We start from the raw sequence: 25379 nt of genomic DNA on the forward strand, positions 1-25379 counted from the left end.
AATGTCTGGAGGGTCTCAGGTTAGTCACCTCTGAATTCTAGGGGCTTTTCAGGTGCACTGACCTGCTGATAAGCAGTGCCTGCAAATTCCCTTTGACCCTACCTCATCTTTACCTGACCCACCTACAGAGCAGATGGGTGTGATTTGGCTAAACAGGGAGGGGGCACACTGCTGGTCTATAATGACTAGCAGCGGCTTTCCATGGCTTCAAGCAGGGGGCATTCAAAACTGTACCAGGAGATGCTGAGGATTGAACATGGGTCCTTCACCATGCAATGCTGATGCTCTATCCTGGGCTATGATCCTTGTGAGCCAGGTTAATGCTCCACACACCCTTTTGCCTGGGATCCCAAGGTGGGGAGGGAAGTTGCAAGGAAAGCATTAAGCCCATTTCCCTGTCCCTGGGCTGGTCCCCACAAAGTCACCCCCAATCAGGCACCAGCATTTCAGAAGAGATGTGGCGGCTAAGCTCAACGCTCAAGAGCAAAGTGCAAGCCCTCTGCTTTGGGAGGTTTCATTTGTCTTTTGTCTGAACTGTCACAGAGTTGGGTTCACTGTGGCACTTTGTGAACTCTTGGTTTGCCAAGCTATGGTTTACTAGATAGGCAATGGCAAGGTCCACGCTTTCCATCCTTTAATGAAACGGGAATGTGAAAAATGGGCTGACCTCCTCTAAATAGCCAATGATGGCAGAAGGCCAACTGTTTCTCGGTGGATACATATTATTAAGATGTGTAGTTTCTCTTCGTTCGTTTCCTTAAAAAAGAAAAAGCAACACTTTTTGGCAAGGGCTGCCTGGAACAATTTTTTTCCAATAACCTTTGCTTGCTGCCCCCACCTTGTACTTTTATTATGCCTCGAGCGTTGCATGCCTGGGCTTTTGATCTAGTTAAACAGAATGAATTGAAAAGGTTGGAAGCTAGAATCTCTCAGGATGAAATCTGAAAGGCAGGAGGATTCCTTGCTGGAGCCTCTCACTGCAACGGGAAGGGGTTCCAATTAAAATTTACCTATCTCTGCCAACAGGGCTTTGAGAGGGTTCCCACATCTGGATTGTAAGTCAAGGAGAGCAGCTTTCCATTTCAAAAATGACACCTGAATTCCTGTGAAATGGAACACCAACCTCCCTGCAACCACCCTGACCATTCCCTGAAGACATTTCCTACTTGCTAAGAGGCTGCTGTAGAGGTGGCATGGGCTGCTGAGGAGGTAGCAGATCTGCCCTCCAAGGAGCGTGCCATGGCAGTGGTAGCTGGCAATGCATTCCTTGGAGGATGGATCTGCTGCCCCCCGGTCAGCATATCCTCCTCCTCCTCCCCCTGCTGCCGCAACTGGTGGGGGGTTTCTTTGATCCTCCTTCTCCTCTGTGGCAGGAGGAGGATGAGGAGCCAGCCACTGAAGCTGTGCCATTATCTGCTCCATGGTCGACCTCATCTGCCCCCTGATTTTTTTGGACATTGGAGGGGCCGGGCCCCATCCCAAAAAACACTGCCCCCCAAAGGGCTCAGCCTGCATGAGTTGGCACCCCTGCCATGACCCTCCTCAAAGAGGGCGACAGGCAAAAAGGAAAACAGAAGCCAAAACAGAAGTTGAAAGCCAACTTTAATTCACATAAAAATATGAGTAATTTATTGACAAAACCTACACAGTCCATCTGTGCAGGCATCTGGAAATCATGACAACAGTGATTGATCTCAAAATTTCAGTCCTGAAAGCTCAAAGCTTTAGATGATGACCACAAACAGTATCTTTTTAAAAAAAATAATTTTTATTAACCGGCCAATCAAATCAAATCAAATCAAATCACATAAATTCCGAATTACAAAGCCGAATTTTAAATTTTGTTGAGGGGTCCCATATTACAAGATCCAAAGGGGGATTCTGATCATCTTCTTGCTACTGCGTTAATGTCCAAATCAGTCCAAACAAAGTTCATAATTCTATCCAGTCTTATCTTGCTGTTTCCACATCACCTCTTGTTCATATATTTTCTCTTTTTTCTTTATGATCTCTTCTGATAGTCTCCTTAAACCGATAAACACCAATAATAATCCTGTGTGAATTTTTCCGTTCTTCCAATCCTCAAATCGAGATGGTTTCCATATATCATCGCCTTCATAGATAACATCACTTTTTCCATCTTTAATTACAGAACTGTCGTTCTTAAGTCCCTCTGAGGAGTTTCACCCACAATATAAAAACAGCTCTATTTCTCTATTTCTCCTCCCAGACTTAAGTCCTCCGACAGAACTTCCCAATATGGCGACGGCACTTTTAACTGCGTCATTCCAAAGCACTTATACATTCCACGCTCTTCTCAAAACATGCTTTGGTTCGAAAGTTTATCTCCACACAGCCTTAAATCCACAGCTTAAGTCCTTAAAACAACATTTCTGACTTGGGGGGTGGGGGTTCTTGTGATCACAAACAGTATCATCATGGCGGGTCATTCATGAGCAGAGCCAAAAAGCACCTTGAAGGAACAGCTCTGACCCTACAAAGTCTTTAAAACTGATTTCAATGGATTAAACTAAACTTTAGGACTTCCGGGTTAGCGCCATCGGCTAATGGCGGATTCCCTCCGAGCTCCGGAGGGAATCGGCTCTGCAGGAGTTGGGTCCTGCTGCGGCAGCGACGCGGGGACCCTCAGAAATCACAGGCGGTGAAGCCTGTGAACTTGGTGACTCAACGGGCACCATTTGCGCCCCCCGACCCGCGAAGGAGCCTTTTTAAAGGCTTCGGAACGGGGGACGGGGTGAGCGGCGCGGTGCTGAGAGTCGACTGCTTCTCCTGCGGAGTGAAGTCGCATGCCATGGTCGGAGAGCGCTGACTTCTTCTTGTGAACAATTGGACTTTAAAAGCAACAACCCGTGTAATGGGAATTGGGGGTTGCTCGTGCGTAAGTTGCCGCCACTCTTGGCGAGGTTGCCTGGATAAACCTTGCCCTGGCTGGACAGTCCTGATTCCGCGTCTGTCTCAGTCACTGGCAGAATCCGTCAGTGGGCGTTTCCTAAACTTCTTCCAACATAAAAGTTCCTTGACGGATAGTCTCCGCCTAGCCTCCCTGCGTGGAAGTCTTCTGCGAAGGGTGGGTGTGGGCAGTGGAGGACCCGTACTCTCCCCGCTGGTCTCTGGCGAAGAGTCCTGGAGCCAACTCTCCGAAGCCCGCCTCTGCCCGCCTTTCTCCCTGGTGTAATGCTGATTTCCTTCCCCGGTCGCTGAGTCCCCTCCTTTCCTGCTGGGACCTTCTCCGGCATCGCTTGGGAGCCCTTCCTCCGCTCCTGGCTGCGATGGCAGTTCCCTGACAACCCGTGAGTAGTATGGAAATTGGATTTACAAAGAATTTTTATTTTTTTAATTAGGCACGATCGGGGAAGGGGCAAACAGGAAGTCCGTCTCCCCGTCTTGTAAATAATCTTAAGCAAGGATCAGCTAACTAAGGTCGAGAGAATTTTTTCTTGTTTATTGGATAAAACATTAATTTCACGATTTGGCAGTATAAGTAATTTTACTGGAGGATAAGAGCTAATTTTGGGAGCTGAAGTGCCACCCCCCGGACCCGGGAGTGATCTGCGAGAGAGCCTGTTGAAGAGGTATTGAAGAGTTTGACAGCTGTCAAATTAGCTGTCAAAGCTGAAAAAGAGAACTTTGTTTGTGTTGTCTCTGCTGGTTATATTTGTTACAATTTGGTTATAATTTGTTGAAAATAAGGAAGAACTGATACAAACTAACTTGACTTTTGGATTTGAACTGGAAGGAATATTAAGTAACCAAAATCCCTCTAGAGGGGGTTTTGGGACATTACAAGAATGGCTGAAGGAGGGAAAATACATGCTAAATTGGACAGAGTTTTTGTTCTCTTGGGAAAGTTACAAGGCCAAATTGATGTTTTGGCTACAAATGTTGCAACTCTGGACTTAACAGTAAATAAATTCATTGAATTTGATAAGGACTTGACTCAGGAAGTTTATGCAGCTGGACAAGAGGAGAAACTTGAGAACTCTGAGAGTGTGGAGAAAGAGATATATGTTGTTCCTGAGGAAAAGGAAGGAGGAGCTGTAATGCTGCAGATGACAAAGGAGAGCCACAGGCCTGACATGATGGCTACAAAGGAAAATAAGAACTTGATGTTGAAAATCTGGTTTGAATTGGAGATTGAAGAATGGAGAGATCTCCTTATGTGGAGATCTGAAGATCCAAGGATTACAAATCTGATTAAGGTGGAAGTTGGAGCTTTGGGGACATTTGGACTTGAAAGGAGTAAGAAACAAGATTCGGGCTCCACTTTTAAGTATGGAGGTCTGGCTGGAAGAAATATGGATCCCATTTGGCTAGAGCTTCTCCGAGATCTGGTGTTTAATATTAAGGACTATCAAAAAAAACCGGCAGAGAGGAATTGAGAGAGAATTAAGAGCCTCGGACGTGAGATCTCCAGGCTGATAGCAGATCAAGACTGATGGACATTTGTTGGGGATTGAAACCGGGGAAGGGGGGGGTGGAGTTTGGGGATCCAAAGGGTGCATAATTACAATCTGTTTTTGCTTTTATTTTGTTTTGCTATTTGTATGAAAATTGGGGAAGTCGTGGAAGGGAATTTGGGTCGACTTTAGAAAAAAGTTTTAAGAATGAAAATTGATGTATAAATATTGATGTTTATAAGGTAAAATTGGCTTTTTTTAAATGAACTAAATAGAAAAAGGTTAAAAATTGGGGATAAGAACTTGTTGAACTAACAATTTGAATTGGAATATAAGAAGGGGAGGTGTGGGGAAGTCAGGGAAATATGTTATAGAAAAATAAAGATTGTAAACTTTATGTGTTTTTAACTTTTTTGTTTTTTCTTTTTTGATTTTTTTAATGTATTAAAGTGGAAAATTTCAATAAATATCTTTTAAAAAAATAAACAAACTAAACTTTAAACATTTCTAAAGATATATTTGATCTTGCAAAAGGAAGAAGCAAACAACATCCCCCAGAACTGTGAGTCTTCATTTTCTGGCTTGTTACAATCTTAGAAATAAAAACAGAGTGGGAACAAAGTACAGAGTCTGCACGCCTCATTGCCGCCCCCCACTTCCCTGCCTGGGGCTGTGGCTTTCTGAGGGTAGAGGCAGGTGCCTTGCACCTTTCTTGGGCCGGCCAGCTGGCTGGGCATCAGGCAAAGCCGGCAGCTGGAGTGGGGCGTGGAGAGAGCAGCGGAGTGGAAAATCAGTAGCACCTGGAGCAGGAAGGAGGTCCTTAAGGTGGCCACGAGGAGGCAGAGGCAGCGCCAGCGCCAGCCAGAGCACCTGCTGTGGCGGTGAGCAAGCCCAGCTAAGCCGAGCCTTGACCGGCCATGCCCCTGTGGAGTCGCTCCAGCCGCAGCCAAGCGAGCGTTAGGGCGCTCAGTGGCCATGGCAGAGGGCGGCGGGCGGAGGCGATGAGGGTGGCATGGGCTCCACGGCTTTCCTGCGCACTGCCCTCCTGGCTGGCATTGTCTCTTTCAATTCCTATGAGCCATGGTACGATCGATCAAAATCTATCCCATGATCGACCGGTCGATTGCAATTGACCCAGGAGACATGTCTGCGCTTATGCTTATTGCACGCTAGTTCCTAAACCAAAGAAATTGCAGCATTTTTTCGTGACATTGTCTTGACAAAATTTTCATTACAAACAAATTTATGAAAACTGTCAGAGAAAAGGGGGCTTAACGTATAATAAGTAATAACTTATAATAAGTGTTACAGAATTCTATGATTATGATGGAATTCTGCTTTAATTTATGTATTGTTCATTGTTAATGTTCTTTGTTTTTAATTTCTAGCATGTTTGGAACCTTGATGGGACACAAGTATATTGGAAGCAATATTTATGAGCTTGTCATCTGGAGTTGGTACCTCGTGGGAGGTTTTTTTTAATATGTTTATATGTTTTATATGTTTTTACTATATGTTTAATTTTGATATTTATTTACGTAGTGATGCAGAATGTATCTCATTTTCAGGTACATATTTTTATATGTCTGAACCTGTAAAAGTTTTTATCCTGAATTCTAAATGGTTGGGCAACCAAATGAAGAGAAGATGGATTTCAGATTTCATTTCAAAATCTTTTCCCTTTTTCTGCAAACAAATTAAAAGAGAAACAGAGCACTGTTTCATTTTTCTCAAAGGGAATGCAGATCCTCTAACTTTCACATTAGCTTCTATGTATGCCCCAAATAAAATTTGGTTAATTTTGACCTCCACACTTAAAACAGTTTCAAAATTTTGCAGAAGGTGGATTAATCAATCCTAGTTAGAGACCTGAACTGGGCTGCTGATCCTGATTGGGACAGATCTACACCATTATGAATAACTGTTAAGAAAACAAAATCAAAAACTAATTTTCTTTAAAAATTTCTTAAGAAATATTATTTGATTGATGTACAGTGGTTTAATATATAATAATAAAATTTTATTTCTACCCTGCCCATCTGGCTGGGTTTCCCCAGCCACTCTGGGTGGCTTCTAATAAAAGATTAAAAATACATTAAAACATCAGTCATTAAAAGTGGCTGGCTGGACTAGAGTGAAGGAGAAGCAGAGCTTTCTGGGACTGGGGTTGGAGGCTCTACTGAGGCAGGAGGGGAGGCTCTGTTCAAAGCCTGCGCTTCTCACAAGAACAGCGGAAGGATAAAGAAAAGGATTCTAGTTCCTACTCACAAAGGCATGGGGGGCAGGAGGTTGGAACAGATTATATACTTAGCTCCACTTAAATTCAAGAAGCAAAAATCAGCACCTTCTTGGTGACCTAATCCTTCTCCAGTGTGGTCTACTATTCCTATTTTAAGGATGCATGAAACTGCACAATCATGGCATTGTGACACTACATTACTAACCAGCCAATTAGCTGCCGAAGCCATCTCCACAACCATCTCAGAACATTTTGAACCTATTGCAGATATAGATTTACCAGAATAAATGATGCGTGGTTCTATGGAAGGAGCAGTATGGCAGGAAAGAATAAGATATGTAAACAACATAAACATGCAGCAACATCTTTACATATTGCATTGAAAAAATTAGAATAGCACCATAAACCAACTGGTTCTATAAAAATTAGGAAACAAATCAAAGTTACATGTCATAAATTGGAAACTATAGAAATTCAACAAATAACAAAAAGTCTGCTATATCTGAAACAAAAATAAATATGAGAAAGGAAATCAAAATTCTAAATTATTTGCCAATAATTTAGGCCACTACAAAGGCCATTATTCTCTCTCTCTGCACCTCCAAATGCTCCTCTAAGAGGAGTGTAATGATGAGTGAGACTGCCGATTCCTCCAGCCCCCAACACCTACCATGTGTTTATTTTTACATCCCGCCCCCAGCCAAGCGCATAAAGCTGAATTTGTACAAATTAAGTTGCGAGTTGTCCATACAGATATTTGGAAAACAGTAAAGAGGTGTTTCTTGGGATCCAACTTCTGAGTCTGTTTCCTCCACAGACTTCTGTCAGCCTCCAGGTTGTGCTACTGCCTACAGGTGTCATGGAACGCCTCCAGTGTCCGAAAGTCCCGCCATGTGGGTGGTAGACCATCTTGCAGAAACCTTCCGCAGCGCTGGCATGGAGCCTGGAACAGCTTTATGTAACTTCTTAACCAGGTCTTAAAAAGTCGGAAAGAAAAAGAAAGAAGGGAGGAAACTTAATAGGGACACTCCCAATGTCATCACTTCTGTCAAGACCAATGATGCCGAGGATGGGAAATGCATCTTGGCTTGAGCCTAGAGAGAGGCAGACTTTAGAAGGAAGTATACCAAAAACCCACAAGGTCACAGTATAGCTGATAGTATACTTTATTGGAATGCCTGTCCTCTCTCAATAAGCAACAACATAAACAGAAATTCCTGCAGTGACAAGCAGGTATTTGTAACTAAAGGGTCACCATGGACAGCCTGGACTTCCTTGCAGCTAGACCAAAATCAAATTCAGCTTGACCATTCAGCTCATAAAAAGTGACCTTTTCATTATGAGATGCTAGAGTCTGCCTCTTGCATCCAAACGTCATCTATCCAAGAGCCACATGCTTCAGAAATGTGAAATCATACAGAAACATTTCGAAAACCAGTTTCACAGCTATCCTTTCAAACATGTGCCTTAAGTCTCAGCAAGAATATATGCAGATATATTTTGTTCATGGCCAACATGGATTTAAATCTTGTTCAGAAAGAAGGCCATGACTAGGCAGGAATCTGGGAAAGCAGGAAGAGTTGCCAATTTTAGGGCAGGTCTGTTTGGCAGCGCTGCTAATGTTGGGGAAATATATAATATATGCCATGATATATGCTATTTCTGTTGTCTTTGGCGCCTAATTAAAACCATCCTCTTTCAACAACCATTTTAAATAGAGGTATTTCCCAGTCAGTTTCTGTATTGGAGATGTTTTTAGATGATTAAACTGTTTATCACTCATGTATTTGCCACCCTGGGTTCCTCAGGGAGGAAAAGCAGGATATAATAAATTTAACAAATAAATATGATCAGGTCCATTTTAGCTGCAGTGATAAAAAACACACCAGTTTCTGCAACTCCCAGGGCAGAGATGGGAACAGAAACACATGAAGCTGCCTAATGCTGAATCACATTATTGGTCTGTATGTTTCACTATTGTCACAGGGAACCTGCAGCCCTCCAAATGTTGTTTGACTACAACTCCCATCATCCCTGACCATTGGTGATATTGCCCAGGGCTGATGGGAATTGGAGTCCAACAGCACCAGGGTAGGAAAATTGGCCGACAAAAACTGGCAGTTGCGCCTCCACCCCCTATGTTTCAGGCAGTAGTATTTTCTGCACTTTCAGCTGGTTATGCTGGATAACAAAGGCCCTTCTGTATGCAAAGCATCGGGTTCATAGCCTTATCTCTACAGAGATACTTTTTACTATATTGACCCCAAATGCCTACTTGCAGGTGGGCAGACTGAATTTTAGTTGCATCTACTTATGGAAAATGAAGATTCATACAGTGGCCCCTTGAAAGGACAGACAAAAACAAAAGCCAAGAGATTGTTAAATATAAACTTTTATTTATACAAATAATATATTCTAGACTGCAGAGGATATAGAGAAAGGCCATAGCTTGGTATTAGATCATCTGCTTTGCATGGAGAATGTCCCAGATTCAATACTCAATGGCATCTCCAGGTAGGGCTTGGAGAGACCCCGCCAGTCAGTATAGACAATACTGAACTAGACAGACCAATGGTGTGACTCAGCAGCTTCCTGTATTTCAGTCTGGGACACCATTAAGGGAGACCTGACACTCTGCAGCAATACAGCCTCGTCCCGCAAACCCAACATGGGGAGGCCTGGGGCCTTCCAGATGTGAAACCCAATTCCCATTGGCTTCAGGGTCAGGGAAGGTGGAAGTCCAGCAGCGTCCAAAGTGTCACAGATTTTCCATCTATTCCCTAGACATCTGGCCAGCAGATCTCTAAATCAGCTCTCCATTAGACAAGGATGGAGCATTTGTTTAATGAGAACCGCCTGCCATGTGTGAAAAAAAAAACCCCAAACATTTCAGCAAATTAAATTATGCAATGTTTATTTTCCTTCTACTTCTTCAGGCAAGGAGTGCCACACTCATCATGCAAATGTTTGCTAACAAGAAAATGTTTATAACAGTAAATATTAAAAGCATGCAAAATATCTCCTCTACAAAAACAGTAACAATAGAGCCAGTCCCCACCTTTTCTTCTATGTGCACAGGATGCGCTCTTCCTCTACCCAGCCTGGCCTTAAGTTGGACGGTCAAGGTCAAGGAGGCAGTAACATTTTCTACTTCAGCTGCCTTTTTTTTTTAATGGTTAGACTGTATTTTTAAAACTACACTTTCTGCCCTCAGGCCTTAGGAGACAGCAAGCTAGGTGGGGAAGGAGGAGGGCAAAGGAAATCAAATGCTGAGCAAGGTGTTTCCAGGGGAAGGTTTTGCCCCCGAAGTAGGTCATCCCCATGGCCCTAAGTAAGAAGCAACGTTATATAACTTAATTTGAAGCTCAAGGAGACATGCAGCTATAGAAGAAGAAAGAAAGCCTCCAAGACAGACAGATTTGTGCTATGAAGGATGCTCATGAATCTTGTCATCTGAAATCCTATTGAATTATGTCAATAAGAGAAAACTGTTCTCTGAAGAAGGGGCTGGCTCCATTTATTGAAACAAACCCTTCTCTCTTCATCCAAAGTGCATTCTCTCTCTCTCTCTCTCTCTCTCTCTCTCTCTCTCTCTCTCTCTCTGTTTGTATATAGTGGCCTATCAATAACTTTCTTTAAGGCCTTCTCTGGCTGCAGAAGTCAAGATAGGGCCAGTAGTGAACACAAGGGCACAAGCCAATTGCTGATTACACTGGCTTCATTGGACTTGGTTATCATTATTTAACCATATTGAAATTCTTTTTTTTAAAAAAGGAAAATCAGGTCAAACTGTGTGCTTAAAACATTTGCTGGAAGGAAAAGGAGGTTAAAAAGGAAGTCCTTCATTCTTGTCTGGACAATTAAGACTTCACCACATCCTGTCAACTGGATTGCACACCTGATATGCGAAATGCCTACTGCTATTGGCACTTGGGGTGAACATCCTGACGTTGATTTGTTAAAAGTTATCAGAACTGCTTTAGTGAATCAATACAGCAAACCTTATGGCTCAGACAAATGTGTCCCATACAGTTTCTGCACATTAATTTTCAGGTGCGTGCTGCAGCAGGGGAACTGAGTTGCCATGATTGGCTGCCGCTCATCAAAAGTGCACTGGCAGTTAATAGACGCTTCAAAGGAAGGCACGCTGAGGAAGGCACATCATTCACATGGAGCTTAGCTAGTCAGATGCTCAGTGAGTTTTGCCATTTATTATATGTTGTTACTAATTTATTTCAACATTTGGTGAACTACTTAATCACAGTGGTCTCTTAAGAGGTGCACAGGAACCCAAGACAATAAGACTAAAAGTGAGTTAAAACTATAAATACTGCTGGATTAACTAAATCTTTGTCAAGCGTATGAAGTTCAGCAGGAAAGGGGCCTGCTGATCTCAAGTGGGAGGGAGTTCCGCAGACTTGGGCTCACAATACTGAATGCCTGGCTCCTGGTGTATATGAAAGGTGCATCTGAGCCATGAGGGACCACTAACAGTGGCTCCTCCAAATACCTCAGTGATTACATGGGATATAAAGGTTCAGGTGGTCTCTGAGGTATCATGGACCCAAGTTAAGGGCCTTGTAAATTAATACAATGAGGTGACAGCTGTTGTAAAACACATGATCCAGGGTAGGATTCTTCAGCAGATACACTAGGACTTTTTGAAGGGCAAAAGGCACCATTCTGTAATTGCTCTAGCCAGGATTAGCTTGTGCTCCTTGTTTTCTCCCATTATATTGTTGAACAGCTCCACCAATACACTTTCAGACATGCTCTGGTAAACACCAATGGCTGTAGTTTCCAGTATGCTCCCTGTCCAGATTTCCAAAATCTTCCAACAGTATCCTGGGGTGGGGATGAACAACAGACAATGCTGCTTCCCTTTTCCCTTTTCCCCCCTCTTGCCTTGACCAAAACAGCCTTTCAAGACTTTCATAAAAACCCCACATGCCATTATTAACTACACTGCAAAGTTATGCCAGTTGAGAGAGTTTGTATCAAACTTACCATAAATGACCTGACTACCACATCCGGCATTTGAGGCAACTGGTAATGCAGTAAGGCAGTAGTAGCATGATCAGTTACCTGGAGGTGACAAGAAAGGAGGGAGGGAGAGAGGAAGACTTGTCAGTGATGTTTTGACAACGTACAACTCCTTCCATGTATCTTCCACTTGGCCCTTCTCTTGACTTGTCTAACAGAAGCGGTCACAATGAAGTAAAGCATGACTTCAGGTATCCAAAGTATTTTGGTGTCAAATAGCTAGGTGGTGGGACAGGGGATATTATTTCAAAATATTAATGAATAATAAATGTTCACAGTATTGGGCTTTCCTGTGCCCCACCATTCTGCTACAGCCAGTGGTCCCCCCCCCACAAAAAGTCATTCTTGAGGCTCACTGGATTTTCTAGAAAGACTTAGGATGATGTAGCATGTGGGGTTGCAGCTGGAAGGGGGAATTGGGAAACCCTACCCCCTTGAACACAAATATCTACATGATCAAAGGTAACACAGACTAGAAAGCAACAACGAATGGAGAACCAAGGCACATCAAAAACACAGAAGTCAAAATACACAAGGGGACAAAAGAAGCAACCCCTCTCCACCACCAAAAAATAGTGACATCAACTGCGCTCTTTTGGATTACCAAGAGATCCCCAGTCATAGGTAGGGCTGGCCTGAAGGGTGGGATGGCCCCTTCCTCTGTAGAGAATGAGATTGGTGTGGATCCTGGCTAATCCAGATCAGAGGAAGGTGCCATCCCTGGGTGTAGAATGCTCTCTAGAAGCCACGGGAAAACAATAATTTTCAGAAACAAGCAAATTTCAAATACATGAGGCACTTCATGTAAAAGGTAAGCAATCATTCAGAAGCACCCAACCCAATACAATAAGCTAGTATTATCATTCCCATGTTACAGATGTGGAGGTGGGATTGGGATAAGGAAAGCCATATGGCAAGTTCACAGCTTAAACTATTACCCACTAAGCTACAGCAGCTCAGATACAAAATGAACAGGGAGGCTTGGGCATTTCAGCATCAACCAATGTTACCTAGCAACTTGCCTTATACAAAGCCTGCTCTTTGGTCCATCTATCTCAGTGCCATCTACAAGAGGTAAGGGAAACCTCCCATTCTCCCAGCAGCCTCAGTCACCATGGCCAATGATCTGGGAAGATGTGAGTTGTAATCCAAGCAACACCTGGGAGGGCCACAGCTGCCACATCCCTGGTCTGCACTAACAGGCACTGGTTTTCTGGACAGGGGTCTTTTCCAGCCCAACTTAAGAAGCTGGAGATGGAACTTGGGACTTTTTGCATGCAAAGCAAATGCTCTTAAACTAAGCTATGGTCCTTCCTTTCATACACGGCTGCAATTTTAAAAACAAAAAGGAAAGGAAGCTCAAAAAGATGCACTCCTAACCTAGCTCATAGCATAAAATCTATGTAACTATCTGTGTCCCCAGGACTAATGACTCATAGTTTTTTTATTTAAAAAACCCCCAACGAAGTTCCTAAAATTAGGAGTACCAGAGAGATTCCAACAATGTTGTTAGCACAATTAAGTAGTACTAAGGGGAAAGCAGCACACGATGGCATATTGAGAAAGCAGCTACATCAAGGGTTTTGTGTTTTAGGCTATGACAGCAACGAAGAGGGGATTAATTCCCTTTTGGCTGTGGCTCCATGAATGAAGCCCAGTGCAGCTTTGTGGAATCACTAACAAGCAGCGGGAAAAAGCATTATAGAGGAAAATCCTCAGCTCTGCCACAATTACAGCTTTTGCAAGTTCTCTTCTGTCACATTCCCTACACTCCACATCCTCCTGAATTGCTACTGTTTCTTTAAAAAAAACCAGCAATTGCTGTTGCTCAAAACACACACACACACACACACACACACACACACACACACACGCCAAAGGTATGAAGTTGATATCCTTCTTGCCCCATGTAATGCAACAAGAGAACAGGAGGAGGAAACCAGTCCCCTGGTGTTTCAGTTGGTTGACATGTAATTTCCTTCAAAAAATATTTTGCTTGCAAGCTGACATGAGAAACACTGTTGCAGGTTGGCAGCTGCATGCCAGTTGTGAATGAGACCAGCTGCAATAGAGTCCAGAGCAATGGATTTACACACACACCTCAATCTGCCTTACAGACTAGGAAGAGGCACTATCATATATTGGTGTAGGTCAAATATGTTGCTAGACTACAACGCCCATCAAGCTCAGCATGGCCAATGGCCAGGGATAATGGGTGCTGTAGTTCAGCAACATCTGGAGGGCCAAAGGCTTGTCTTAGAAAAGCATCTTGTTTCTGCCCCTTGTCTTAGAAAACTAAGCCAAGATGCACACAATGGAAAGGAAGGGGTCTTTTCCCTATTGAGGTGGGAAGGACAGCTCTTGAGTATCCCAGGAGTCCCAATAATCCCAGACTTCTGAGGAGGCTGGGTGGATCCTTGTTCCTTTACAAGGCTGGGACTCATCACTGGGTCCTCCTTTTGCTACACGGATCTTCTTTGTTCCATTGTTTCCCTATCCTTTTTATTTTCCTGTATCTAGAAAAGCCCTGACTCACTGCACCAGGAGGGCTTTGTTTCTCACTGGTCTTTGGCCTCTTCCAGAAACAAAAGGAACATGGGAAGCTGCCTTAGAAGCAGTTTATTAAACAGATAAGACAGGTCCGCTTTGAGGAAGACGGATGTCTATTGGGGAAGATAAGGAATTGGGAATTAAGAACATGGTGACATAAGTTCTTTTGTAAGAATGTATGGATTTATGGATGTATGTTTTGTTTCTGTTGCTATTATTTTATCATTTTTGTTAATTTCTTGAGTGTGTTTGTTAAGTATGAAAATTAATAAAAAGCATATCTATCTATCTATCTATCTATCTATCTATCTATCTATCTATCTATCTACCTATCTATCTATCTATCTATCTATCTATCTATCTATCTATCTGAAGCTGCCTTGTACTGAACAGACCATTGGTCTACTTAGTACTGCCTATACTGATTGGGAGCAGCTCTCCAAGGTTTCAGGAAGGGGACGTTGACAGCCGTACCTGGAGATGTCAATGGGGATTGAACCTGGGACCTTCTGCATGCACAGCAGATATTCTACCACTAAGCTATGTCTCTCCTCCATGCTGTGATCATGCTGTGGCAAAGGCGATTTCTGTCTCTACTTTGTTGTGTCATCTACCCCTCTATATGCTAGCAAGGGAGTCGGGAGCATCTTGGATGACCGACTGCTACTGCACTACAGCACTTATGGCCTGGCCTCGATCAGGATGGACTTGATGCCATGCAGGGATAGGTGCAAGTCACCGCCAATCTCTCAAAGCAAATAGGAGAGGAGGGAGAGCATGTTTGCAATGCCAGAATGTATTGTATTTATTCATTGTTGTGAGCTGCCTTGTCAGGGTTATACCCCAAAAGCTGAGGTATGGATATCTTAAAGAAACAGAGGTGGTGAGGTAGCCACCCACTGGGCTTGGGACAATTCCCCCTCCTAATGGTTTTACTGGGACGAAACCTGCATAACAAATCGATAAAATTATGCATGGCATGGAGAAAGTGGGTAGAGAAAAGTTTTTCTCCCTCTCTCACAATACTAGAACTTGTGGACACCCAATAAAGCTGAACTATAGAAGATTCAGGACAGATAAAAGAAAGGATATATTCACAGAGTGCATAGTTAAAACTATGGAACTCGCTCCTACAGGAAGCAATGATGGCCACCAACCTAGAGGACCTTAAAAAAGTATTAGACAAATCCATGGAGAAGGCCATTAGTGGCCACTAGAAATGATGGCTATGCTCTGCCTCCGTGGATGGAAGCAGTAATTCTTCTGAATACTGGTTTCTGGAAACTCTGGGAGAGGAGAGGGCTCTTGTGCTCAGTTCCTGATTTAGCGTTTCCTACATAAGTTTCCCTCCCTTGCTATAGAAGTTAGATGAGATCAACAAGACCCACCTCATCCACAAAATGTATACTACCTCTAACGTGTGTGTTAGCCTTTCCACAACCTGGTGCCCTCCAGGGTGCTTTGGATGGATCCAGACGATGGAGTTGTAGTTCAAAGCACCTGAAGGGCGCCAGGTTGAGAAAAGCTGGTATATTCAGACACGCACAATAAAAAGTCTTAAAAAGCCACAGTATAATTGCACACTGTCTTTCTTCCAACTGCCAGTAATTAGCTTATTCCCATTCTAACTTGCAAGCTATCTGTCATGCCCTAGTTTTCCCCTTCACACAGCATGCTTAGATTCCTAGTTACGTAACAGGCACACATAAAAGCAAACCGTTAGCAACAGCTCTCCTTCTGCTACATTTCAACCTCCAACGAATTGATTTTGTGGTGTTTTCTTTTTTCTTTTTAACGCTTCCACAACAAAGTTGCTTTTTGGGGGTATTATTAGCATTGAAGATGTGGGGAAAACTTTGCTGTGGGGAAAAATAAAGTGTTGCCATTAACAAATTCAAACTGACTGGCTATTTGGGCATAGCAGACATATGCTGTTCCTATTGTAATGCAGAGCTAATGAGATTCCGCTGGGAGATAAAAGCCATCCCAGCACTGCTGGAATACTAATAATGTTTTCTCAATGAAAAAGCAGGTGATTGGTACCAGAAGCAAATGGGGGGGGGGAGAGAAAGCATTTCGAACACAGATCAAAGTGGGCTCCAAACAGAAAGAGGAGGAAGGGGTGGGAACACCCTGAACCCCACAGAAGTAGCACCAAACAGTGTGATGTTGAGTGCTGCAAAGTGATGAGGAAAAAACCCAACCTGACTTAGAGCAGGAACTTCACACTAGTGCTCCTCAAATTAAAACTTTCAAATACACATTTTCTCTGACAAAAGGATAAAAAATAACCAGACTGCAAAGGTTTCATTAGTATATATGTCCCATGGGAAGGTTTCATTCTCCTCTCCAACATTTATCTGTGATGTTATATGACTGACATCCTGTAATACTTCTCGCTTTCACTTATTAGCATAGTCCCACAATTGCTGTTCAGTTTAAACATTATTTTGCCATCTAAGCCAAACTTCTTCTTCCTTGGATTTAAGTTTTACTGAGAAGGAGAGTTGCAAAGATGAACATTTTGGATTAGTGCAGCTCTGGGAAGCAGAAAACTCCTTTAAGAGATCCATAACGCACAAGAATCCATTTGGAACTGAGTCTGGCACTTTGGAACCTGGCTCAATTCAGCTTGGAATATTTTGGAAGCTGCCTGCCTCATGTCCAAATCAGAACTGCAATTCAGGAGAATTGAAGTTTTGTGCTGCTCCATGGGCTATCATGGGGAAATAAATAAATGGCTATTACCTTTGCTCTTTTTGACACAATTGGCTGAAAACTGCAGGTATCACAGTCCCTACTGACAAACTTTAGAAGGTCAGGTGCAGGGGGTTTTCCTGCGAGGTATTTACAGTGATAGGCTGATTAAAAAGGATTGACTTTATTTGAGAGTGGAATATTGTTTTGTTTAACATGTAAGCATTGCTTCTTGTAAACCAAGATTCCTGGTTTACACAATACTAAGCTGGGATTCTTAAATGGTGTGATGTTCATGCTTGTCTCCATTTCTGTGCTGGAAATAGATTTCAGAAGCATACATGTTTCATAAAATTCCAAAATCATGATAGTGTAGGAAATACCTAACTGATTGCAGAGACTACTGCCACCACATGTGTGTATCAAGTCGATGCCTATTTAATAACATTTAGATACTGCTTAAACAAAAAGAGTACAAGCAACTAGTACTCTGTTTACATAAAACATTATATACCAGTAATTTTCATTTTAAAAATACAGATAAAATTAAACATTAAAAACAACCTGACATAAAATTTAACACACACATATATATTATTTATTTGATGCCTATGATTACTATCTGGTTCACTGCTCTGAGTTAAATTTAGAATCACCAAACTAAATTAAATGAATGTTTTGAAACCTGTCTATTTGTATTCTTAGCATTTCTCCCTGTGTTACTGGGCCAATGACTGCTACCCTATGTTTTACATATACAGTGGGCCTGCCCCTTATGAGAGGGTTCAGTTCTGGGGATTCATGGGCAAACGCAAGATCATGCAAAGTCAGGAACCCCCAGAACTGCCCCCGTGTGGTATTGGAGTGCTGCTAACTGGGGTCTGGGAAGATTGTGAGAGAGCTCTGACAGCTTCCCTTCTGCAACCTTCCCAGACCCTGGTAATTGAGAAAAATTCACTGGGTGTAAGGAGATGGGAAATAATTAAATAGAGAGTGGAGGGTTTCCCTGGCTCTTCATCATCGTTTATTTACTCCCCACACACTCCCTGTGTAAAGTTGTGAACGTGTAAATAAACTGAGTGCAAGTTGTGAGCTTACTGTATGTGTTTTATGTTTATATTGTAATGGCCATTGGCTGCAATCAATAAAAATTAGAATCACAGAATTGAAGAGCTGGATGGGGCCTTGCAATGCATGAATTCTGCCCTCAGACATCCCTGGATGGGCCTGAACCACCAACCTTTTGGTTAACAACCTTTGAAAATTTTAAAAAATCCAGTTGTTGCAATTTCACAATTCAGCCATGCAGGATACCAATTCAATAGGCTGACCCTGGAGCTGCCCATCACCTGTCCTTGAGCAGATACTGTCAATATTCTGTACTTGACTCATACATGCATTCATTCCACACACCTATTCACAGAGATTAATGACAGGAATACATCTTCATATATTACAATACTTATGTGCCCTTGTACTGGAGGAAAACAATACTTTAGGACTGCAAACTTTATAGGTAGACAACTTAGATGCAAAACCAGGCCAGGATCATAGGGGGTCCAGGGTGGCTTGTGGCGGCAGCCCCTCTACTTTGAAATTCCTTTCACATTGAGACCTGGCCCAATCTCAAGGCTAGGTGTATTCTGGAAGCAGTGTGAAAATTCTTCATTTAAACTGTGTTTTGGTGGACAGGATTGGAGTCAGTGGGTTTTAAATGAAAGTGGGTTTACACTGAAATAGAAACAAACAATTGTTACCAATCCCAAGTTCTTGGTTTGGGAAACAATTATTGATGATGATGTTACCTGATTCTTTTTCTTTTATTTTTAAAACTATATTCACAGCCTGCTGCCAAGTTCTTGGGATGGGAAGGGAAACAATAATTAATAAGTAATGTTATTACAAAAAAATAATGAAAAATAAGGGAGTTTGCAAAGATTCTATGATGCACTGTTGGGTCGCCTCCTCAAACAAAACACCCACGCACAATAATGGTTATATTTAAATGCATGGTTTTTCTATATAATCCAATGTTTAGCCCTCTGTTGTTGAGAAAGATGTAAGAAGCTTATTCTCATTCGTGCAAAGCATGTCTGGACTTGTGTTGATCCCACCATGCAGAATGGGGGCTGCATCCCATGTTGTTTCTAGGGGTGATTTATATATAGCTCCCAGCAGCTGCTGTGTGTAACCCTGAAGGGAGGTGGTTGCCTGCAGCCTCTGACTATGCACTGAAGCACCCTTAAAACTATTTCCCTTTTCCAAGAAGGTTTGCCTAGTGCCAACCATGCTGCGTTTTAAGCAACAATGCTGCTGGTTAGGTTTTACTTCTTCTGCTGAATTTCTATGCTCCTGGTCTGTTTTTTCTGTATTTTTGTATTTCATTGTAGAAAAGAAAAGAAAAGGTTCTACTATTTCTTTGTATACTGCCCTGGTAGCTTTGCTGAAGGGTGGCGTAAAAACAGATAAAAGCAAACAAATAAATGAAACATCAGCCTTATTTTCCAAGAAGCTCAGGGTGGCATCTCTATCTCTCTCTCTCTTCCCAAACCCATAGCATCCCGACAACCAGCCTTGTGCAATAGGTAGGCTGAGAGATGACTGGCCCAAGATCACCCATAAAGCTACATGTCTGAGTGGGGATTTGAACCCTGGTCTCCCAGGTCCTAGTCCAACACTCTAACCAGCACACCATTTACTTCCACTCCAGAGTTCCCATCTTATCTGCTAAGTTCTCACCCTCTCTCAGTCTTATGGCCTGACCAATTTCTTCTCAATCATTACTGTTGTGCTCATATACTATTTTTCTTCTGTAATTCAAAAGCGGTGAGTAAAAATAGAAAACAGAATAAAAATAAAATTTACTGATGAAAATATTCCATGAAACAGGAAGCTTATACTTTCCTCCTGATTTTCACCAGATCAGGGTATTCTGTGGCCATCACTGAGGAAGGTCTTCTACAAATTATTCTGGTCCTACAGTGGTACCTCTGGATGCAAACGGAATCTGTTCTGGAGCCCTGTTCGCATCCAGAAGCGAATGCAACCCGCATCTGCGGGTCGCAATTTGCTGCTTCTGTGCATGCATGTGCCGTCATTATGACTGTCTGCGCATGTGCGAGCAGCGAAACCCGGAAGTAACGTGCTCTGTTACTTCAGGGTTGCTGCAGCGAACAACCTGAAAATACTTATCCCGAAGCTACTTCAACCCGAGGTATGACTGTATTAGATTAAGCTTTTCTTGATGAATAGACTCTAAGCAGGGCCTCCCCTCTCAAACTGAAGCAACTGGTAGGCTCCTATGGAGAGAAGCATTCCTTCAGGCAACCTCCAAACCATGGCCAGACACCAAAGTGCTAGCAGCTAGAGAAATGGGGGTGGGTGGGCAGAAACACATTTTTTAAAATATATACCTATTTTAAAATTTATTTTAACAAAATAGCTATAACAATGAGAATATGATGTTCTTCTAGGGTTTCGCTTTTATACCGCAAAATTCACAATCTGCCTTTGAAAAAAGGGTGGGAACAAAGACCCTCAATGATGATGATAAAAAGAAAATAAAAAAGCTCTTACTTTTCCTTACTAGCTGGAGATGTGCGAGGAGCTAATAAAAAGGTTAAAGATCGGCGCTGTCTCTGCACCTGCAGAGTTTAAAATGTCAGAAAAATGTGGAGATGTGCCAACCTTTCCTCGGCTCTTTGTGTTTCTGCCCTTTCAGAGATTCCTCCCTGTATTTTTAAGCTCTATTCTCTGAGACTCACCCTGCTGGTTCGCTGGATGGTCATAAAAGCTCATTCACCCCAGAAAGGGAGTTCAAGAAAATCTCCAGGGGAACCTCTGTAAATACCTGTACATTTTAGTTGTAATGGGCCCTCTGGGAACACTCTTCCCCTATCAAATTAAACACACTCGGGGATCCTACTAATCAGGGGAAGGCACAAGTCTTGCTGACACAGGCAGAGTTTGCAAACAAAGAAGTCAAGACGAATTAAGCTCCACATGACAGGGCTGGATTGGGAAGGACGGAGGCCTTTGCTCTTTAACCCAAAAGGGCCGTGCTGTGGCTGTCTAAGAAATTAACATGTTGGCAGCTACATTGAGCAGGTAGCTCTGCAAGCTCCAGATGCTGCTTTATTGCCACTGAAGAGAGAGTAAAAAACAGTCTGGCTCTGAAAAACCTGCCATTCAAAGGAAATCAATGTTGTGATATTCCAAGGGGCTACCACATAAAGGAGTCACTGGAAACATGGCATTGCTATTGGGAGTGAGAACGCTTAAGAAGGATAGCACACAGATGGGTAGAAACTGTACACACACACACACCTGCAGTCAAGGAGATATTTATGTGGCTTCCCTGCCCAGTCCAATCTGGACACCAACTCCTCAAAAGATGAACCAGACCTCTGGCTGACCATACACTTGGGGGAGCAGGGTCCTCCACATAGGAGCCAACCCCTTTGCCCCTACAATAAAGTATTTGAGGGGACTGCCCCCTAAGTTGATGGGCATTGCCATTCATATGGTGTGTGCGTGCCACACCTGCCTCCCCCCCCCCAATATTTTATTCAAGTTGGCACTCCTGGTCTTCCATCACCAGTCCAACAACATGGAGGGCCACAGGTTTAAGTAGGCTTTTGCAGTAATATATTGGCAGTGACAGGAGGTGGGCCACCTAATTCTGGCACTAGGCTACAGAATAAAAAACAGAGCCAGAAAGACAAAAAGTTGTGTGTAAAGTGACTTTGGGGTATTGTTGCACAAGGGGGAATTACCAAATATTGATGTGCAACGGAGAGCATAACAAGAACCAGCTGTTGTGCAACCAGGTTCCATTAGCACAACTGTTGCATTGGATTCCATTGTTGTGCAACCTTTGAACTGCCGTCTGCTAGCGCAAGGGCTCTTGCAGTAGCGGAATGAGAATGCTGAATACAGTCAGATCTTTACAATGCATCAATGCCATTGACCACTGTGGGATTAGAAGGACTTCAGCTTAAGCACATTGGTTTATGTGGTCTGTGAATGGGGCTGTGTACAATGAACCTGAGGCAAGTTACATCTTACTACTGGCTTTTTAATTCCTCTGTATCAAGCATTTGAAAAAGAAAGCATTCATAAATGTGTGTGTGCGCGCACACGCAAGTATGTGTGTGTGTGCATGAACACACACACACACACACACACACACACACACACAGTATCTAATGTTGGAATCCTAAAGCATTAAGAAAGCCAAGCCTACAGCCTGGACCCATTTATAACATAAAAACCCATTTAATGGCAAGAATGAAAGCTACTCCATGGGCTATAATTAGTTTAAAGCATTACTGATGAAGGATTATCATGGATGATTTTGTCCTAAGTTGCTCTGCATTATACTCCTCTCTACCTGACATAAGGAATATATTTTTCAGAAGGGAGAGAAAGGTTTGCTTAATCCGTTAATTCTCACTTGTCTCTCGGGTAACAGACTAACTACTGTGTTATTCTGCCTCTTAATGCTAGTCAGGGAATGGGCTGCTACCTACCTCCCTGAAGCTATTCTTTGATCTGGAGGAAGCTGGCATCACAGGTCAAAATTATTTACTTCTGGGTGAACACAGAATCCTGGCACCAAAAGTTTCAAGAAATATCTATACAGGAATTATAGTGGCATGCCTCCAGGCCAGGCCAAGCTCAAGAGTCTCTTGCTGGTATTTGTTTGACAAACTTGAGCAATGGCTTTTCAAAACTTTCGATTTTTAGGAAACTATTTTCCACATCTGTTGAAGAACTTCTCCATATGTGGCATTCTAGGATGTTGCATAGGATGCTAGACAAGTCCTATTAGGCCCCTTAGTGTCATTCCATGTAAACTAGGTTCCTTAGCCTGAGTATAACACTGTCAGGCATATATTGCAGGGAGAGATCAGTAATCTTCTTGACCTTCCCTACCGAGAAACCATCAATACTCTCTTACATATCACAAGGTTCCTCAGAACAGTTTGTAAGCCACTGTATACCAGAGGCGGGGGGGGGGGGGAGGAGAAATATGACAGGAAACTAAGCAAAGTATATTGGACTTTTAAAGTTCCTTCAACTTAAGGCTTGGATCCCATAAAATGAGAACAGGTTTAGCTTAATCTTGGAATATCAAGTCATCCCCTTGGGATGGGGATTAAAACAGTTGAGGAAAATCTGCTAGTGTCTGCCATCTTTGACCTGGTCTCCTTGTGGAGGTGATTTTTACTCAACACCACAGACACCATTAGGCAAGTGGTCACTTACACCACATCATCGATAGCTGTTTTAATGCACCAAAAGTCTTGTAATTCTTAGGTCATTCATCAACCCTTAGAACTTGAAATAGGCATAGAAACCAACATTTTATAGGTTTATAGGAGAATGATTTAAGCATTTCTCTCCCTGGTGTGTCAAATCACATTTAAGACAGACACTTAAAATAATAATCTTTCTTATTTTCAAAGAAAAATAGTAAGTTTAAACATATACATGTAGATGCATGTGTGTGCCTGCCTACACCTGAAACCAGGACCTTCATCACCAGCACTCTGACTTGCCAGGGAAGCCTGTCAAACAAAGCTCAATGGAATGTAGAACCAGACAGAGTGAAAATTATTAGCTGCACAGGTCAAACAGGATAAAAAAGGAACTATAAAGCCCCAGGCTCAAAACCAGCTTCTAGGCCTAAGCAACTTGTCAGGAGTCCAGGTATTTTGCTTTGCCCTGAGCTTTGTCTTCTTTACTGTTGTCCCAGTGCTGATGAGATCTCTGCCCTGCCTTGGGCTGACAACCTGTTTCTTGGCAACACCTGCTGAGGCCTAACATGTTGTACACACATGGTAATCTTTAGTCACCAACTGTGACCCTGCCAAGCAAGTGGCTATTTACAATACAATTACTACAGTTTCAATAGCTCTTATAATGGACCAAATGTCTTGTAATGTATGTGTGTGTGTGTGTGTGTGTGTGTGTGTGTGTGTATGTGTGTGTGTGTGTATTGGAGAGTGTGTATCAATAGCTCAACTTACATATGAAGTATGAGAACAGCAACAAGAATTCATGCCCCAAATTTACAGAAGCTTAAAATGAAAATTCACATGAAAACTGAACCATCCAACCAATCCTGGTTGTTCCATAGTACATTCCTGCATGACCCTTGGGATGCCTTCCAACTCTACAATTCTATGTGTCTATGTTTACAAACGAAGTTCAAGGCAAAAATGATAATACAGCCAACAACTGAGACTACATTCCAAAAGGCTACCTGCTAGGAGATTAACAAAAATTAATCTTGACATAAATGTAATATTTAAAAATACTGTAAATCCATTATTTTTTTAATCTACTTTAAATGTGTTCATTACCCATTGAGACAAGTTCCTATATTTTATCATACCCTTCCTTAATAAATGGTGCTTTTGACAATCCCTATTTTCCTACATATTCTGGATCTATAGACTTTAACATCCTAATACTTCACAGACGCACTATAGAAGACAGAATGAAATTGAGTGTTTTCTTTTAAACCAAATAGCGAGCTCTCTGCATGCGCAGAGAATTACTTCAACTTGTTCTTAAAACGATCACCTTGCATTCTAGCACATCTGGGAAGCTCCAAGTGTGTTGAGGAAGGTGGAATCCAGAACAGTTGCCAGAACATTTAACTAAACAAGCATTCACTTACTTCAGCATTACTTCAGTATGTGCACATTTTGAAAACGGTGTATATATAAGGTCATATTCAAATATGAAATAAAATAACATAACATAAAGCAGACACCATTTAGAAACAAAGAAACTTGCCTTTTGAAACACTTGATAGTTGGACTTGGACCATATGTCAAGCTGCAGAAAAAGAAAAAAGTCCCATATCATCATCATCATCATCATCAAATGTGTATCTTCATCTGAGGATTACAGGGGAGTTTACAATATAAAAACACAAAAATATGTAACACAGTAACATACAAAAATAATACTCCCTCCCCCTAGTTTAAAAGGCCATAGGTTGTTTAATTAGGCCTGGAAGAAGAGGAATGTTTTTGTCTGGTGCCTAAAGATATGCAATGACGGCGTCAGGCGAGCCTCTCTGGGGAGAACCTTCCACAAGTGGGAAGCCACCACAGAAAAGGCCCATCCTCGTTTTGATGCCCTCCAGACCTCTCATTGTGGAGGCAGACAAGCAAGAGCATCAGATGATGAATGCAGGGTCTGGGACGGCACATATAGGGAGAGGTGGTCCTTGAGATATTGCAATCCTGAGCCGGTTAAGGCTTTATAGGTCAAAACCAGTACTCTGAATTGGGCCCAGAAACTAACTTGCACGCAGTGCAGTTGGGCTAGGATTGGTATCATATGCTCAAACTGTATTGCTCTGGTGAACAACCTGACCACCAAATTTTGCAGCAGCCTTCTTCAGAGGCAGC

At 42.5% G+C, this 25379-nt stretch overlaps 1 protein-coding gene across 2 annotated transcripts in view; it reads right to left on the bottom strand.

Annotated features, from left to right (window-relative positions):
- Window positions 1-6125: 6125 nt before the first annotated feature.
- Window positions 6126-25379, bottom strand: part of MED27 (mediator complex subunit 27) — a 177777-nt gene continuing 158523 nt past the window's right edge. Inside the window, exons 6-8 of one of the 2 annotated variants that reach the window (XM_053374948.1) lie at window positions 24757-24798; window positions 11665-11742; window positions 6126-7633 (exon numbers count right to left, since the gene is read on the bottom strand). In XM_053374948.1, the coding sequence (XP_053230923.1) occupies window positions 7499-7633; window positions 11665-11742; window positions 24757-24798 (255 nt within the window). In that variant the 3' untranslated portion in view covers window positions 6126-7498. The remainder of the gene's footprint in view (window positions 7634-11664; window positions 11743-24756; window positions 24799-25379) is intronic. The other variant, XM_053374942.1, reaches the window with a different exon arrangement.

This window comes from Podarcis raffonei, chromosome Z (genome assembly GCF_027172205.1).
Source record: "Podarcis raffonei isolate rPodRaf1 chromosome Z, rPodRaf1.pri, whole genome shotgun sequence".
Taxonomy (NCBI): Eukaryota; Metazoa; Chordata; class Lepidosauria; order Squamata; family Lacertidae; genus Podarcis; species Podarcis raffonei.